General features: G+C 40.9%; 2 protein-coding genes across 2 annotated transcripts; one reads left to right on the top strand and one right to left on the bottom strand.

The window, feature by feature from the left end:
• Positions 1 to 108: 108 nt before the first annotated feature.
• Positions 109 to 13,866, top strand: STKLD1 (serine/threonine kinase-like domain containing 1). Its single transcript, XM_009998968.1, has 19 exons — positions 109 to 123; positions 698 to 793; positions 1,257 to 1,301; positions 2,609 to 2,683; positions 3,285 to 3,389; positions 3,581 to 3,651; positions 4,388 to 4,503; positions 4,973 to 5,085; positions 5,185 to 5,345; positions 5,786 to 5,916; positions 6,510 to 6,593; positions 7,351 to 7,467; positions 8,030 to 8,164; positions 9,159 to 9,285; positions 10,448 to 10,587; positions 11,734 to 11,862; positions 12,387 to 12,532; positions 12,715 to 12,747; positions 13,804 to 13,866. The coding sequence occupies exons 1-19, from the start codon at positions 109 to 111 to the stop codon at positions 13,864 to 13,866; spliced, it is 1,902 nt and encodes a 633-aa protein (XP_009997270.1).
• A 569-nt stretch (positions 13,867 to 14,435) lies between these two features.
• Positions 14,436 to 18,149, bottom strand: REXO4 (REX4, RNA exonuclease 4 homolog (S. cerevisiae); the record flags this gene model as incomplete). Its single annotated transcript, XM_009998967.1, has 8 exons — positions 14,436 to 14,537; positions 14,853 to 14,927; positions 15,629 to 15,703; positions 16,225 to 16,313; positions 16,699 to 16,892; positions 17,067 to 17,222; positions 17,506 to 17,843; positions 18,069 to 18,149. Coding segments are annotated over 8 exons (1,110 nt in total), but the record flags the coding sequence as incomplete, so codon positions are not given.
• Positions 18,150 to 18,156: the final 7 nt, after the last annotated feature.

Genomic DNA, 18,156 nt, shown 5'->3' with positions numbered 1-18,156 from the left:
GGGGAGCGGGGGCGCCCCCCGCGCCTCTCTCCTGGCCCTGCTTGCGGCTGAGTCTGGGGGCTCCTCCACACGCACCCCCTGCCCCAGGAGGCCGGGCCCTGCCCCGCCATGGAGCAGTATGAGGTGCTGCCTGGTGGGGAGGGGGCTGGGTGGGCCTGGGGGAGGCTGTGGTGGCTGGTCCTGGGGAGAGGTTGTGGCCCAGGGGGTGTGGGTACCGCCGGAGTGACCCTGGGGAGGTGGTGTAGGTGTCCCCCCGGGAGGTGTAGGTGTCCCCCCGGGAGGTGTAGGTGTCCCCCCGGGAGGTGTAGGTGTCCCCGGGAGGTGTAGGTGTCCCCAGTGAGGGGCGTGTGGTCTTGTTGAGAGTGTAAGCCCTGAGGATCCATCCTGGAAAGGGAAGCATGGAGGTATGGAAGGCCTTGAGGAGATGGGGGTGTTTTGCTCAGCAAGGGAGAAAAAGAGAGGAGCCTAAGGATGATCTTTAAGGTCTCTTCCAACCCAAACCATCCTACGTGTCCCAGGGGGGAAGGGAAGCCTGTGTCTCTCAAGAGCTGGGATGCAGAGGGGGTGCCAGGGGTCTGGCCGTGGGGATCTGGAGATGTGTGCTGTGTGGAGGGTGTCTGTCCAAAAGTGGTTTGAAGGAGTTTTCTGCCTTGGTTGTTCACTCCTTGAACCTGAGTGTCTCTCCTCTGCCCTGCAGGTGCTGGAGGAGCTGCAGCCTGGGACCCTGGGCACTATGCTGGTAGCTAAATTGAAAGCAGAAACAGAGGAGGAGGATATGTATATGATAAAGAAGGTGAGGTGGTTGCTAGGATAACAAGAGTCTTTTGGCATGTTTATAATCTCCATGGGCCTTTCTGATGGTAACAGAAACAAACGTGTTAGGCAGCTTGGCTGCTGGGTGAGAGCAGGCTTGCACGTTACTGTGTTGCTGTTTTGGAAATCAGAAGTTTCAGATCAGTTTACTAGAACATTTAGGTGAAAAATGAGGGAAGGGGAGTGGTGTGTTTTCACCTGAGCTTACTGCACTTCAACAGTGCAGGAGGATTGGCTGCCTGTCAAGGACTCATTTGAAGTTCTGGGTTTGGTTATCTTCTGACACCAAGGCTTCTCCAAACATTAGAGTTTGCAGCTATCATTGAAAACTTATGCCAGTTAATACACAATTTGCAGTTCCAGTCACCTTAGCAAGATTGTTCTAGTTTAAAGCTTGTTTGTCTCTATATTTCAATCTCATCCTTGTGTCCTGTTTGGTGCAGGTTGAATGCATCGATGAAAAGCAAGCAAATGAGGCCTTGAAGGAGGTATCAGTGTAGTTTTTCTTTACTGTTTTACTTACAAAGACCAAAGTCTTAACAGAATAAAGTATTTTATCTGCAAGGATTAACTAAGTAAACAATGAAAATGTAAATCAGGTAGGAGGATCTGAAGGGTGTGCTCCATGTCCTCTGTTTGAGCTCAGGGCAGAATTTTTTTATTATTTGTTCTTGTATTTTAATATGTAGATTCAAATGAACACCTGTTTTCAGGGGATAGTCCTTTTTTCAGAGTTTGTGTTTGTTTTGTGCTAAAGACAAAGAGCAAAGCTCATCCTTTTGGCCTTCAAGCTAAAGGGGAAACTGATTATAATTTGCTATTAATAACTCAATTTCTAAACATTTCATTCTATGCCCATTTCTTAGAGTTGGACAATTTTTTTATGAGAATGATTTGACTGGTTTTCTTCCTTCATTGTCCTTTATTTGTGCAAACTTGTTTTGATTACTAGAGTGAGAAACAACCTCAGAAATACTATTAAAATGCCAACATTTCTTTCAATAAAATATGTGAAGTACTACCTGATGAATTAGTCTCCCAGTGTCCAGTATGCAAGGCTTCTGCAGTGGTAAATGAGTGTGGACATGTGTCTGTACAGGTCCTTCATCCTACTCAAGAGAGGTGACCTCTTCATGTACAGAGACTGGTTTTACTGATCAGGTTTGGTCCAGTTTTGCTGCTGATGTGTGTGTCTGTTTCAAGAAATGCAGTTGTGCCAGCTGGGAGCATTGAAGATTTTCTGTTGTGTCTGCACAGCCACAAACACAGCTGTAGGAGAGGAAGTTGAATTCTTTTTGCCTTTCACCTCATCAGCAAATTTGCTGGAGTAATTGCTAATTGTTAGAGCCCTTCAGGGAAACCATCGTGAAGGAGAGATGCATCTCTCTAGTGTAATAATATTTTCTGAGGTTCAAGCTTCCACAGGGGTTACTGGAAATCACGACTATGCTAGAAAAATCCTCTCGACTTCCATATTCTAAGATGTGTTGTCAGGTTTGGATGTTAGGAACTGAAAGAGGGGTTTGTTTACAGTCGTTTCCCTAAGGATCAGTTTGTCCTTGAATCTCACAGGGCTGTGACAGTTTTGCCTTGAGTAGAGTCTTAATGAAACATTTTCCTTAACTTGACACTTGTGTTTGCAACTATATAACAGAAATTGAAACTATGTAACACAGACACAATTAGATCAGACTTGATGAGCAATTCAAGAACTGGCTTTGGATATTATTTAGAGTCCTGTTAATGAGAAGGACTGTAGTTACAGAAAGCTCTCTTTTTTTTTTATTCTATGCAGGCAATGGAGTTGCTAAAACTTAATCATCCACGCATCTGTGCTTACATGGAATTGTTTATGACTTGGGATAATGAGGTGAGAATGACATAGGATTGGTTAAACTGAAACACATGATCCATGTTGTAGGCAGGTAAGCATTTTAGCAGGTTTAAATTAGGGATCATTAGTGTGAAGTGCTAAAAAAAAGTATTTGATCTGAAACAAGCCTGATTTCTTTAACCTGTTAATGAACTTACTGAAAAGCTGTGAAGATAGTTGGGTTGGAGTCCATCACAAGGCAGCATTGCCTGCTGACTCACAGATTTTCATGTTAATCAGTGTGTTATACTGATTTTCATGCCTGAAAACCCTTTTGTAGGAGACAATAGGAAGCTGAAAGCCCTGACTTATCTGCAGATTTTATTCAGTGCTGGGGGATAATTTGTGTTGATTTATGGATATGTATGTGACTTGAGCTGTCCCATATAGCTTCAGATAAGGTGCTTGATATTTTTTTTAAAAGGAGTTACAAACATGCTGTGTTTTTAATAAAGTAAATACTGTCTCCTCTGAGAAATTCATCACCTCAGAGCACCTTGGTATTGGTGAACACCACACCCACCTGTTTGGTTTTATCTTTCTTACTGGGTATGTTATTACCTGCAAATGGACCATTTGGTGTATTGTTTTATTACAGATATCATCTCTGTTCCTTTGTCTGGTGATGCAGCACATGGGCACAGGAGATCTTTCCTCTCTAATCGAGGAAAAAAGGCAGAAGTCAGAAAAAATAAATTACATGGTAAAAATACTGGCATCTGATTGAACTGACAGTCCCACTGCTTTTATATTTCTTTCTCTGCCTTCTCTCTTTCTCAAAGTCCTTCTTAAAATCTTCAAAGCACAGTGTTTTGCAGGAGGGTGGTATCTTCCAAAGGATATTTGGAAGTGACTCTGTTTATGTTAGACTTCCACATATGTTCCCCTCAACAGGTGATGATGAGGTTCCTGGGGCAAATTGTGGATGCTTTGTTTTATGTACACATGCAAGGTATTTTCCACGGGTGAGTAGAAATCTTGTTCTCTTATTCTGGTAAGTCACTGATCACTCTTGGTTCAGCACAGCTGCTCAGAGACAGTGACTTTTACTGTTCAAAAAAGGGGGAATAGGAGCTAAAAAATTCTGCAGTTCATATCTGAATTAGTTTTCTGTGGCTTCTGAAGAATTTATTTATTAAATTTTGTCTAGAATATCCATTTGTTTGAGATGTTATCTCTGCTTTTCTGAATGTGCTAAAATTCTAACTGGTAAGTCACTGATCACTCTTGGTTCAGCATAGCTGCTCAGAGACAGTGACTTTTACTGTTCGAAAAAGGGGGAATAGGAGCTAAAAAAAATCTGCAGTTCATATCTGAATTAGTTTTATTAACTTTAATATTTGAATACCTAATATCTCTTAATGTTTTTTGGTGGCTGTGCTGGGCAAGGCATACTTTGTGTATCTAAAGTAAGAGACAGCTGTTGCCTTCCAAGTTCACATAAATTGGTGTCACAATCAGAAATTTTAAAGCATTGCACAGTAAAAGAAAATAATGGTATTTCTTTTGGTTATAATTAAAAAAAAACTAAAAAAAACCCCCCAAAAACAACAAACAAAAAAACCTCTGAACTTTTCACCCCGCCTAGACTCCCCCCTCCCTAAAATACTCAAACCTTCTTAGTGGAAGGCTGGTGGGAACCTGTAACTTACTGATCACCAGGCTGATTTCACAGGCTGACAGAAAATATTTGTGTTGCAGAAATCTCAAGCCATCAAACATCCTTGTGATTGAAGAAGAATCCTTTATTCTTAGTGACTTCAGTACAGAAACACTTATGAAAGATAAGATGAAATGGAAAATAAGAGTGGAAGAAAGTAACTGCGTTTCTTTTTTTTTACTGTATTTTTAAAAAGTTTCAGTTATGGTGAATATTTTTAGTCCTCAGAGAAAAATCAGCCAAAGAGGGAAAAAAAAATCTTTCCTCCTCCTTCTCTGCATTATATTGTCTTCTCAAATATGAATAGGTTATTCACAAGCAGTTGCCTGCAGGATTAATTGTGCTCACAACTGAAAATTATAAATGTCTGAGTCCCAGAGCTCTGCAGCAGATACAGTTGGAATCCTTCCTAGCTTGATACCTAAGCAGTAGCATTTTAGAAAATTATTCTTGAGTTAGTGTTTTTCTTAGTCTCTTGTGACATCACCAGTAAAAAAATGCCTAATGTCTGCAGAGGATCTCTGAATTAATTTTAGACATAAAACAAAGTCCTGCTGTTCATGCATTTGCAATCAATTGTATAGTTCAATGTCAGCACCATTGCTGTATGATTCTTATTTCAACAGCTGACAAGTCCTGGATGGCTCCAGAAACACTTGATTTTTCTTTTACTGAGAAATCTGACATCTGGTCTCTGGGTTGTATTCTGCTTGACATGGCAACCTGTTTTGCTCTGAATGTATGTAATAATGTTCCATTTAAGATTGAAAATGTCACAGGCTCCTCAGGATATCTCTAAACAAGTGTGTGAAAGCTCTGCTGATCCTGTACTCTACAGGCAGAAGAGATAACTTCCTTGCTGCAGGATATCAGGGAGGATTCCAGCCATCTTGATGAAGTCGAGACACTAATGTCAAATGGAGATGACATCTCTTTGCCTTTATTTCCGATTTTAATTATGATGCTACAGATTCAGCCCAGCATGAGACCCACAGCAATGTGAGTTCTGGATGCTTTCCCTTTGTTTTTCTGCCCTACACCCCAGCTCCCTTCACAAAGAGGGAAATGGGAGCTACTGTTTGAAAGAGATTGAGTCAAGGTTGCTGATCTTGCTGCCTCAAGAAATGGAGATATTAAAACAGTCAGACTTGGTATTTGTTCAGAAGAGAGCATTCTGAGATGAGTTTTTTTAAGAGTTACATTATAAAATCATGTTATATGCAATTTTACAAGCCATTCACTTGAAGCCTCAGTGTGGTGTGCTCAATGTTCTCTCTCTTTAGCAGTTTTGAAGTAATTGTGTAAGTTCTGTAAAAAATAATCCAGTCTTCAAAGAAGTGTAATTAGCTTTTAATACAAAAATGAAACAAAGCCTGTAGAACTTATTGTAACTTGCCTGTTCTCACTTACTGGTACTGCTTTGTGTCTTGTAATTCTAGGGATCTGATTGATGTCCCACTTATTTCAGAATGCCTGAGTATTACTGGTGCCTCTTCAGTAAATATAAAGAAGACTTTGTCTCCCCAGATAATGGATTTACTCCTTGAGGGAGAATACAGAATTATTCTAGGTAATAATGAAAACAAGGCTATTGTAATGGGGGATTTTAACAACACGTTTTCCAGTCAGCATATATTCTACTTGAAAATTAATTATTGGACATTCATTTTGCTTGAAATTAAATGGGAGGTTAATTGGAGAAAAGATTACAGCCTTTTCTAGAACCTTGTGGGATCACCAGCCATACCTTCTGCACAAGGAAAGTGGGGTCAGATTTTTATTCTGAAAGATCAGGGAGCCCCACTTATTTTGTCTGCATTCTAACATGTTTGGCAGTTTATGCCAAACCTCTGCTCTGTTCTTTTTCTTCCAAGTAAGAAAGTTATTCTCTTAATCTGAGAAGTCTATTGGAAAAATGCCTTTACAGGTCATGGATTTAATATTCCAATGAAATTCATCATGCCAAATACACTTTTTAGAGGTGAATCACAACACTTCATAATTTGGATATGTGGGGGGTGTTAGGGGAAAAGTTTTTCTCATTTCAACAATTGTAGTTTACATTATTTTCATTGCTAGGAATTCACACCTTGCACAAAATAGAGAAAAACTGAGTGCTTTTTAAGTTCTTGTAAGGTCAGAAGAATTTTGGTTTTTTTGTAGTTTTCATGAAGGTTTTCTGGGATGTTGAAGAAGCACAAGCTAAAGCCATTCAAAAACTTGCCAGCTTTTTGAGTGATAGAAGTGGTAAGGCAATTATTTTATACTTTTATTTCTTCTGCTCTTTCTTTACTTTCATTAGAGGTACCTACATCTTCAATTCTGTTCCTAGAGGAGTCTTTACTCAATAATACAGCAAGATTTTCTTGTAAATAACAAAATTAATGCATCTTTGTGATTTCTCCTTCCTTCCTGTTGATGGGAATACAAGGCTGTGCGCACACTTGACTGACCTGTTTGACACTTCTGCATTGCTTACCATGACTGATGCTCACATCTTTAAAGGTGCTGAAAATGGATCCTGAAAACCCATCCAGTGTGTTTTCTCCACATTTTATCATGTATTTGTGGATACACTGAATAGCTTTATGAGCTATTCCAAATGCTCAGAGCCTTCCTACAACTAGGAGGTGAAATACTTCCCTTCACAGTTTCTGAAAAGTATGGTTTTGGACTCATGCACAATGTTCTACCTCACAACTTGCTACACGACCAGTGACAATGCCAGTGGGACTTCATGAGGAAGGTGCTGGCTACACTTAATTTTTGTCATCTTGCAGCAGTCTTTAATGAGCCATAGTGACTGCAGAAGTCACTCTGTTGTTCCCTCTTCACTTGCATGTTATCTTTTGATTCAAGAGTATTGTTCTGCCATATCACATCATCTGTAGGGACTCAAATTTATTTGAAACTGCAACTCTTGTAATTTTGGAGCACAGAGACCCACCAAGACTTCCAAGCTGTGTGACTGAGTGTTGTCTCAAATTGTGTCCTTTCCCCCCAGCCCTGCTCTGCCTGCTGGCATTCACAGAATTTATTGTCTTTGCCATGAAGACTCACATAGATTCCCTCAGGATCCAAGTAGAAGCTTGCAGTTTATTGCTTTCAATTCTTAGTCAAGGTACAGTTATGAAGCTTCCAACTTACACTGAGTGATAAAGCTTACCTCTTACAAATTTAGATGTAGCAGGTAAGGTTTGAAGTGACTTCAGTAATGATTTAAGGGCAGAAATTTAAAGTAATGGAGTAATCTAGCCAGCTTTATTAAGAGTCTAGATTCTCTTGGGCTTTCTGGCATGCATGAATCCTGTGATATTGTTAATTTTAAGTCCAGATCTGATCCTGGGCTACTAAGTTTTTCAAATTATGTAGCATGTTACTAGAGTGCATAATTAAGAGACTCTTAGTGCTCTGATATTTGAATTTCAAAGCATAAAAGTGTAGAATACTTTTAGATCTTGTGTCATCCCTGCTGTAGCTTTCTTGGCAGGTTACCCCAGTAAAACATGATACAGGATTAAAAGTAGTAAGAATTGTTTCAGAAAAAGAAAATTTGAAGGAGCTTTTAGGTATGCTACATGAAGAAATACTGTTAATTGAATGTTATGATGACAGCAGGGGGTTCAGGCTTCATTTAAAGCCACTGAAATCTCTTGTTCTGACCACATGTTTCCTTTTGACAGCTCTGGAAGAAGATGCATCGGTGACCTTGGAGGAGAACGTGGCCAGCTGTCTGTTAGAGATCCTGAGAAGACACTCTGAAAATGAAGAGCTGCTTTCACTGATCTGCACACTACTGATGATGATTTCAGTCAGTGGTGAGTCACCTTGTTAATTTTGGGGGGACTATTCTTATTTTTCTACTTTTCTAATTTAATCCAAGACATCATTGCAGAACTTGTGACTTCACTGAGAGGTGTGGGTGTCTGCAGAAATTAGATTAATAATGACAATATTTTGTAAGACTGACTAGATATTGGTAAAATAAATCTCCTCAAAGTATAACATAGGCTACTGAGGCTTCAGGTGCCTACAGAATTTTATCTGTTAGGGTGGTCCTGTATTTCATCTTGTTTTGGAAAGCAGTACATGCTAGTGGTGCTTGGGAAAATGAGGGCATAGAGCCTGGTTTCTATTTTTGGCTGTGCCAGGGTGAATTGAAACCATTCTACCTAATTTCTCTACTTGGGTTTTTCTCTAGAGATTGTAATTGCTAAATATTTATAGTATTTTTCACTTGTTTTCAGTGTCAGTTCAACTGTCATCAGGTGATTTTTTTATAAATGGTTATAGAAGGATTTAGAAACAAGGGGATAATCTTAAAAAAAAAACAAACCAAAACAAACCACCAAGTGTCATGTCCAAATAAACTTACCATCTAAGACCAAACTACTTTTGTGCAGTGTTTTCTAACTCTGAAGCTTAGGTAGATTGAATTGCTAAATTGCAAACGTTTGAAAAGTAGTAATTTAGACCCTCTCAGTTCCTTTTCTGTTCTGTAGGTTTCAGATCTGTAAGGAAGAAAAATGATGAAGCACCCATCTGAAAGGGTCACTTGTGCTAAACTCTGTGCTTAAATGTATCTTGGTAAAGAATTCGATCTGAACTCTTGCTTTCTTTTGTCCTGCTGGTGGTATCATGTTACTGGTCTGTTATTCCTGTTGAAATAGTTGGTGCTGTCTGCTGTGAGGGCAGGGAGTGGGACAAAAAGATCAGATTCTATAGTGTCCTGGTTTGAGCCAGCAAAAAGAAAACTGGCTTTGTCCTAGCTTAAACCAGGACAGAGAGGATTTCTTTTTCTGTGTTTTTCAGAATCTGCTGCAGAGACTCTAAGGCAAGTTGAACTCATTCCAGACCTTCTGTCAGTTTTAAGAAATTTTCTCCATAATGAACAGATCTGCCTCTCTTGCTGTGGAGTTCTCTGGAGCTTGGCAGCGAGTGGTGAGTGGAACACAGCAAGTTTTGTGCCTGAATGGCAGCAGGTTTGTGCCTCCTTGAGTTCAGACATTCCCATTGCAGGGACTGCATTTTTCTTTTTACCCCACTATGGAGAGATGTCTCCACAGAACTGCTGGAGTAACTTTAACGATTCAGAGTTAAATCAGGGAAAATGAAAAGCTAATGCCAACTTCTTAGCATCATTTTCTGTGTCAAAATTCAAGTCTTTATTGTTTAGGCCAAGTTGTGACTCATGAACAGCCTCAGCACTGAAGGGTACACACAGTTTCTGGTTTGTCAGTCATCTGGTTTTGCTTTTAGCAGAGGGATTACAGTGCATACAGCATATTAGATTAGGTATCAGAATAGCATTTGGAATTAATAGCATCTTATTTCTCTGCATCACACTTCTCTTGGCAGCACTGGGCTAAATCGTGAGTTGGAGACTTAGAGGATTGCTTTTCCAAAAAAACCAAACCCCATATGATTGGCAAGGTGGCAAGTGTTCTCTTTCCATTGCCTTAGAACTAACCCAGTGTCATCCCACAGTGCTGCAGAGCCAGGGGTGACTGAGCTGACCCCCCCTCTTGTGAGACCATTATTGGAGTTCTTTAGGGGGTTTGTTTCTGTGACATCTTGTATAGGTGTGTGGTTGTAATCATCAAGGAAGGCTGAAAGCACAGCACTGGGCATAACTGCACTTTGTGTGGTTTATTCCCTCTTTGCAACAAAACACCTGTTTGACTTGTGTGACCCCCTAAATACCCATCCCACAGGTTGTTTGTCAAAAAGGGGGCTATTTTTGGAGGTATCTTGCTGTGATTCCCATATATAATTTACATACTGAAGAAAGCTAGTTCCTGGAGAAATTCAACTTTCTGCAATAAGAATTACTATTTATTAGGCCTGTAAAATTTGATTTTTGAGCATTTAAAATTCCTTCCTTTTGTCTAACAAAACAATGTCTCATTACTGTTAATGCCATAACTTATTGTTTGATTTTTGAGCATTTAAAATTCCTTCCTTCTGCTGTTGTATAACAAAACAATGTCTCATTACTCTTAATGCTATAACTTATTAACTTTTTATTGATAGAATTTGACATACAATGCATGTATGATGCTATTACTTGGCTAAATAACTGATGTATTTCCTTTTTGTTATGGTAATTCAGAGAACAATGTAGACAAAGAGGTGCTGGCAAGTGCTGTCCCTGTCATCTCTGCAGTCCTTCAAGAGCACCTCCAGAATGGAACAGTTGCAGAGTCTGCCTGCTCAGCTCTGTGGGGATTGTCACTCCAAGGTCGGTTTTCCCACAATCCTTTTCACTTGTGCATGGAAAAGGCATGTGCCTGTAAGTGGTGATCTGTGAAATCCATGCTGCTTGGCCTTAGCAGGCTCTGCAGATGGCAGCAGAGTTAGGAATTTAGGTCCTCTCAACTTCTCTTCCCTGCACACATCTCTAATGAAGCTGTTTTGGATGAGCTGCAGCAATTAGATAAGTAGATGCTGCTGCTGCTGATGGGCACCTGCTCAGCTCTGTGGGGATTGTCACTCCAAGGTCGGTTTTCCCACAACCCTTTTCACTTGTGCATGGAAAAGGCATGTGCCTGTAAGTGGTGATCTGTGAAATCCATGCTGCTTGGCCTTAGCAGGCTCTGCAGATGGCAGCAGAGTTAGGAATTTAGGTCCTCTCAACTTCTCTTCCCTGCACACATCTCTAATGAAGCTGTTTTGGATGAGCTGCAGCAATTAGATAAGTAGATGCTGCTGCTGCTGATGGGCACTGTAAGGATGGGCACTGTAAGGATGGGCAGCTACCAGACCCATGCTCTGCAGAGCATTCTCTCTGGCCTCTCTCTTAACAAGAATCCCATTTGTGCTGCTCCTTTGAACACAGCCCCAGTGTCATGCAACATGTGCTGGGAGGTTTGTTTTTATGCCATTTGCTTTGCAAATTACAAATAAGCATTTCAGATCAAAAAATAAACTCCTGTCTTTTCCATTATCATGCTCTCAAAGGCAGGCAGCCTTGCAGCACTGCTTTCTCACCTCTTCCTCATGCAAGAACATTGCCCTGTGTTTAACTGCTGCCAGCATTCCCCTAGGAAGAGTTGTGTAAAACCCCCTAAGCAATTTTTGTTTCTAGTACTCACCAGTAGAATAGTTTAAGTATTCAGGACTCTCCATTCCTTTTGGCTTGGAAAATGAAAGGGAATCTTGATGTAGAAGATGTACCAGACTTTTTTTTTTCTAGACCTTTTTCAGCTCCTGAGAAGGCTTCATTGGACCTTTTTTACTGCAGTTCAGGTTTCCATTTGTTTTCTTTAACTTTTATCAAAGAAACATTGCAGAAACAGGAGGCAGAAGTTGAAAAGCTGATGAGCATTTTCAAGGCTTTTGAGAGTATTGAAGTTTGGGGGGGTTTTGCTTGTGTTTGTTTTTAAAGGTTGCTTAACTGACAATGACTATGAGCCCACAACAGTACTTCTTCTGGCTGCACTCAGGATGAACCCAGAGAGACGTATGGTGGTGAAGAACTCCTGCCTGGCACTAGCAAGCCTTCTAAGGCTATCTGGTAACACTCATAATTCTTCCTTATTAATTGCAAATCAGCCCAGAAGTGGATGTTTCTGTATAGTTCAAGAGTTCATAGTGGGATTGGCATCTGCTGTCCAAGTTAATCTTTTCCAGAAGGACTGGAAGAGGAAATGGTGGAACTGGAGGTGCAAATTTTTTTCTTCCCAGGCATGTGTGTATGAGAAATATTAGATCAGCACAATCTGATCTAAGTTACTAATCTAACTAAAACACTTGAACACTTACAACAGTTTTACAATGAAGTTATTTCAACTGTGTAAAAGGGTAGAGCTCAATCTATGTGAAAACAGTAAACATCCCTTCTGCCACACGTGAGTGTCAGCTGCATGATCTACTTGTTGCCCAAATATGCCTCAAAATAGCTTTTAGAAAGGCTGAAAAGAATGGAAATTATTTCCTGGAAAAATATTAACATATGTTCTAGCTGGAGCAGGGGATTGGAAAGCAGATAGCACAGCCTGCAGCTACCAATTAGCCCAGCAGTGTTTATCTTCCTTTCAGAAATACCAGCTTTGAAACTTCTTACGGATTCAAAAGGCAGTGGAATAAACCTGATCAGAGATGCCTACCAGCTTCACTTTGATGATACTAGAGTGGTGAATTGTATCTGTGTGCTGATGAACGAGATGGTTCAGTATGGTGAGATGGTGATGGTCCAGTCTCTTCCCCTCCCTCATCCCCAAGATAGTAAAGAAAACGCAAACAGCAGCTGCTCAGAGATGTGGTCTTTCCTCTCAGGATTGGAACTGGGAGTCCATCCCACTTGTTATTTAAGAGTTGTAAATGCCCCTCTGATATACCTTGGTAACTTCATCTTAACTTCCCTCTGTTTGAAATAAAACTCCGTTTTTCATCTAACACAGTAGGTAGAAGTCGCTGTGATAATGAAGGGTGGATGCTCAGTGTACTGCTTCTGATTATGGATTTTATCATGCTCAGATAGGTGGAGAAACTTGCAGAATTAGGATGGGATGAAGAGGGAGCTTGTAAAAGTACTTCTGACTTCTGAAAACAAGTAGCTGAAAGGGTGTTTTTGTTCTTGATGCTGTAATTTTTCAAAACTATGTTCTGGTTTCTTGCAACACTGCATTAATTTACTACATTCTTCATACTAAAACAGGCTGAAGTTTACAGGAATAAATATATTACATCCAATTATTTTTGCTTTGTAAGTGGCATCCTTAAAAAACCCAAAAAAACAGCCAACAAAATGCTGGTGTCAGTTTGCCTGAAGATTTAACTTGTATTAAATTCCAACGAGTACTCATACTGGAAAAATTAACTGTTGAAACACCAGAAACAGCAAAGTTATTCAAGCTATTGAAGGTGTTACACTAGTATTTCCTTTGTGATGGCTTGTTGTCATGAAATGTTACAAGTTTATGCATCAAGCCAACAAAACTGGTTAGTCTTATAACTTTGCTCTTTTGGTTCTGGAGTTAGTCTGTTTACATTTGTCTCCAAGACAGTGACAGGCAAACTTGTCCTCCACTGTTTCCTGCAGGCATCGCCTGCACCAGTGTCAAGGACCCTGCGGCTAATGAGGTAGTGCAGAAAAAGAATCTCAAAAGAGAAGCTCCCTCTTCTGTTGTAAACGATTCATTGTTCCCCCTGCTGACAGGCAGACAAGGCCCGAGCACTTTCCTTCTGGCAATCCGGTGTGAAATACACAACTGCTAAATCTCCAAGGCCCCCTTCTTCTTACCTTCCAGAAGCCATTTAGGTGACTTAAATCACAGCATCAGTCTGGTAATTACAGATGCTTTGGATTTTGCTGAATCAGACCCAACATCCGTTTAAAATAGTACTTGCTTTAAAGGCCTGTGTTAGACATAGTGTGTTTATTAATAAATGAATGTAAAAATAAGTAAAGCAACAAGCTAATCTTGTATCTGATGATTCTCACATTTCTCTCCAGGAGATAATGACCCTTGTGGATGCAACACTTTTGAAACTGGAAGAAGAAAAACTTTGTGTGTAAGAACAGGACATGTCCACTTCTGGTTCAGATAGAAAACCTTGGATCCTCCAGAAATATTTTAAAATACTTTTCTCATCAGAGAGAAGAATACTGGACCATTAACAATACATAAAGTTATATATTCTGTTGATTTAAGTACAACTATGAGACCAATGGCAACAATTAATAATTCACCTTAGTCAACTTAAATATTTAAATAAAGATTTTATGGGAGCTTCAGCATAGTAATGACAGTTTCTTCCTTCATCTATTGTAATTTAAAAACACTTGTTCTTTTTAATCATTCAGTGTATATTTCCTTTGCAGAAACTGAACTTATGTTAGCCTTTCACAAATGCAGGCATTTGTTACAAGTGTTTAAAGACAGTAGAAGGCATTAGGAAGAGGCACCATCCACAAAGGGACACAGCACTATTCCAGTATGGCAGCTGCCATGTACCAGGTAAGGAAGAGTTGTCTTTTGTTTTTTATGAAGTAGCTGCTGTCAGTTCTGAGTCATCTCTAAATTTGCCCTGGAATGTGACATAAAACCAGCAAATGGTGCAGATGAATACACAGGGTAGAATCATTCAGGTTTTACATTTTTTGTTGTTAGGTTTGTTCTTAAGAGCAGCTTCCCATTTCTTTTTCTCCAAGGTGTACAGTTTCATAGCTGCTTGTGCATCCTGAATCTAAAAGAGAAAAGGAGGCCTAATGAAACATACCTGGCATGGTTTAAGAACATGGCTTATTGTTAACAACCAGCTACATCTTCCATGGTTTCCAATTAACATTTCATGATATCTCTCTAGATTTGGTTCTATGACTAGTGGAAGGGGATATGTTCTGAATGCACCACCCTCCACAAGGCCACACGCTCCTATTTCTTATTGTGACTGGGAAACCATAATGGAAAAATACTCTTGATACAGAGTCTTGGAGACTAGAGCTCATGTGCTCTACCTTGCTGATCTGCCCCAAAATGTATGGTCTGATGAGCCACGTACCGAGCAGTGCTCTGATGTCTGCACTTGAATGTTAAGCAGCTTCTCACAGAGCAGCTTCAGGGATGGCCGGCCAGTCTAGAAACAGGAAAGATGGAATTATGGTACCTCCCAGTACTTGAAATACACATAAATGTATGTATATATAAAAAATTAGTTTAAGTGTATTCCTTGAAGAATAGCACATCTCAGCTATTACTGGTAAACTGTCAAGAATTATTATGAGATTCATGGATGCACTTCTGAGATGATTTTGTGTATTGCCATAACACTAAAGATTTATGTTTGGGATGCTTTGCTGTGGGGAAAAACACACAACTGGGTATAAAGAGACAAAACTTAAAATATCTCCCTATAATCTGAACCTTTACTCCTGCAGTTCAAGCAGAAACTTGAAGCCAACTAGTTTTTTTGTATCCCTCTGGAAACAACACCATTAAGAAGATGGCGTAAGCCTCACTGTCAGAACTCTACCATCTTGTTTTGCCATCCAGAAAAGCATTATGAAGACCACACAAGTGTTGAAGAATGGGAGAGCCACTGAATTTTGTGCACAGGTGTTACTGGTAAATTTTGTACTGAACTGAGCACCTTTCTGAGATATTTCAAACACCAGGCAAGTATTTGATTGGACTAGTATTTTCACATGACAAAAAAAAAGCAGGCATCCCTGTTCTGGGTAGGAATGAAGGAACAGGGTTGGGCAGGGACACACATAGAAGTGAGCCAGCAGCTCAAGAATCAGTTAACTGAGATTCACCTTCCTGGCAGCTTCTTACCTTGACTCTCTCTCTGAAAGGCTTGTACTTTTGTGTGTCACGTATCTTCTTCTTAGGATGATCAAGAAACAGGACCTAGAACAAATTAATGTCCAAGTCTAAAATGTTCTGTTGCATGGAAATTTGTGCAGCTCCCTGCTCTTTCCTTCTATCCAAGAAACAGTTCAAAGCCATGAATGGACAAGACCAAGATCATCCAGTCACCTGCTGGATCGAACAACCCCAGTTCTACTTTGAGAAATAACTGAATCTGGAGAGACTGCTTGCAGTGCTGGGGCAGCACCTGGCTCTGGTCACCAGGACCAGGCTGCTGGGGCTCAGCAAAGTGTCCAAACTGTTTCTCATTATTATGTTTCTTTCCTGGCTCTTCAGGAGGCAGATCAGTGCTTTTAGCAACACAGCTTGGAAGCTGAAGAACTTTGGTGGGGAAGTGACTAGGGCTGTCATTGGTGCAGCAGGAAATGACAAGAAACTGAGATAAAGTTCCTAGGAGTTCAGTGGTGTTCAGCTGATCCAGAATGATGTATCAGAAATGTAATTAAAACTTAAATTCTTGGAGCCTTGTCCTTCAAAATAACAAAGATGCAGCCACCTACCTTTAGATCATTGCGTAAAGCATGACCAACTAAAATCCTTCCACTCAAGATCTCAGCAACCTCCTTCTGCACTGTTTTAAAATCTTCACCTAAAAATAGGAAAGAGTTAGCAAACTACACTTCTAATGCATAGTTGTCTTCAGCATCTTTTCTGTGAAAGCAGCTGTATCCTTGGGAGTGTAGTTACAAACTTCTTCAATGCACCAAATCCTCTGATTGTTGGAAGTGCACAGAGAATTTCCCAAAGAGCATAGCACTAAAAGGACAAACTTTCTATTATTCCCATACCATAATCCACAAATTAATTTCTTCTAGGGCCTTAGTGACCACATTTTTTCTTGAGCATTCAGACAACATTTGCTTTTCCATTTCCCAAAAGAGGCCTAAAACTTTTCCCAGCTCACCCAAGGAGACTTCTGCCTGTTAAATTTTCCTTCCTTAAAAAACATTTTCTGGGGAAAAAAAGCCTCCTACCTGTCTTTATATTCTCGGGGCGAATGCCACTGACAGCTGTCCTGTAATCTGTCACCTCTTCTGTTGGCTTCACATACTTGTCATAAATGCACTTCCCAAACTGGTTGACGATGGACACACGAGCCACGATGCTGTCCTCACCCTTGGGTCCCACTCCCACCATCTCACAGTCCATGGCTACAGCCCGGGTCAGCCTGCAAGAGAGGACAGCTTGGTGACCCCTCTGCTCTAGGGACTGCAGGGTGGAGTCCACCAGGTTCACAGAAAAAAGAGGAAACTGATGGAGATGTCAGCTTGAGCTGTGCCCCTGCAACTCACATTTATTAGAAGATATCTGCTGCCACCCTTCCCCCTGGAAAGCCACTTACCCTTCAGATGCATTTTCATTAACTAGCACCTGTTCCACAGCCTTTTTGGATTCATCTGTTTCAAGTCCTAGATTTCTTCTAGCAATTTTTGCTGCTTCAGGTCCTATTGCTGCTTCAATATCTTTTGGATCGACATCATCAAACCAGATTTCAGCCCTGGTAAGTACAGATTAAATTATATTTAGCAGTCTGAAAGGAGTCTTGCATCTTTATACTGTAGAAAAAGCATGTTTATGAAATTAAGACATTGGTTCTGTGAAAAGGAGTCTGGTCCTGTCACCTGTGTGAGTTCTTTGCTGTATCTGAGAGGCACAGGCAGAACGTGTCTTATTGCTCTCAAAACTTAGCCTGGAAAAGTGCATCTGTTTGGAATGTTCTGCCCTGTGCTCACCTCCCCAAATAAATACTCCCATACAAGTATGATGCCTGAAATACTCACTCTTTGGGTTGCTGCTCCACGTGTTCTTCAGCTTTTCTCCTCTTATGTTTGATATCACTTTTCTCCTGTAAAATATTCCCATTTTTCTTCTTCTCTTTGCAGCCTTTCCCGTGGCTTTTGGTGCCACTTAAACTCTTGTCTGTTGCAGCCCTCTTGGGTGTTGCCTTGGGAGGACTGTCTTGAGCAGAACCACTGTCCGTGCTTTGGGTGGGTTTGGCCTTCACCCCATTCCCATTGATCACTGGGACTTCTTGGCTCTTCCCTGCCTTCAGGGGCTGCTTCTTTTTGCTGAGTGTGGAGAGGGGCTCACCGGAGCTATTTGCCTTTTGTTTCAGTAGCTAAAATGAAACAAAAAAAGGGGATAAAAAGGATTATTGTCCTTATTTCTGACCCCAGCAGGGCTGCGGAGGGTTCGGGGCCCACAGACGCAGCATCTTTAGCTCTGGAGGAATCGCAGGAGGTCCCAGCTTCATTGACACGATGCTCATTAACGATTTAATTAGCACCTGAAGGTGGGATTGCGTTCCGTGCTGCCCCAGGCCCGTCCCCCCCGCTCCCCTCACCTCCCGCAGCGCCTTCCAGTTGCACGAGAACTCCCCGGGGCTGCGGGGAGGAGCGGCCGGCGCTCCGGGGCCTTTGCCCCCCCCCGCG

This window comes from Chaetura pelagica, unplaced genomic scaffold (assembly GCF_000747805.2).
Source record: "Chaetura pelagica isolate M959 unplaced genomic scaffold, ChaPel_1.0 scaffold405, whole genome shotgun sequence".
Classification (NCBI taxonomy): domain Eukaryota; kingdom Metazoa; phylum Chordata; class Aves; order Apodiformes; family Apodidae; genus Chaetura; species Chaetura pelagica.
This window is presented reverse-complemented; position numbering and strand designations above follow the sequence as displayed.

Excerpts from the sequence above, each read along its gene's own strand:
- STKLD1 (XM_009998968.1), top strand. Across the intron at positions 5,086-5,184 it reads CAACCTGTTTTGCTCTGAAT|GCAGAAGAGATAACTTCCTT; the intron begins GTATGTAATAAT and ends TGTACTCTACAG. Across the intron at positions 5,917-6,509 it reads AGAATACAGAATTATTCTAG|TTTTCATGAAGGTTTTCTGG; the intron begins GTAATAATGAAA and ends GTTTTTTTGTAG.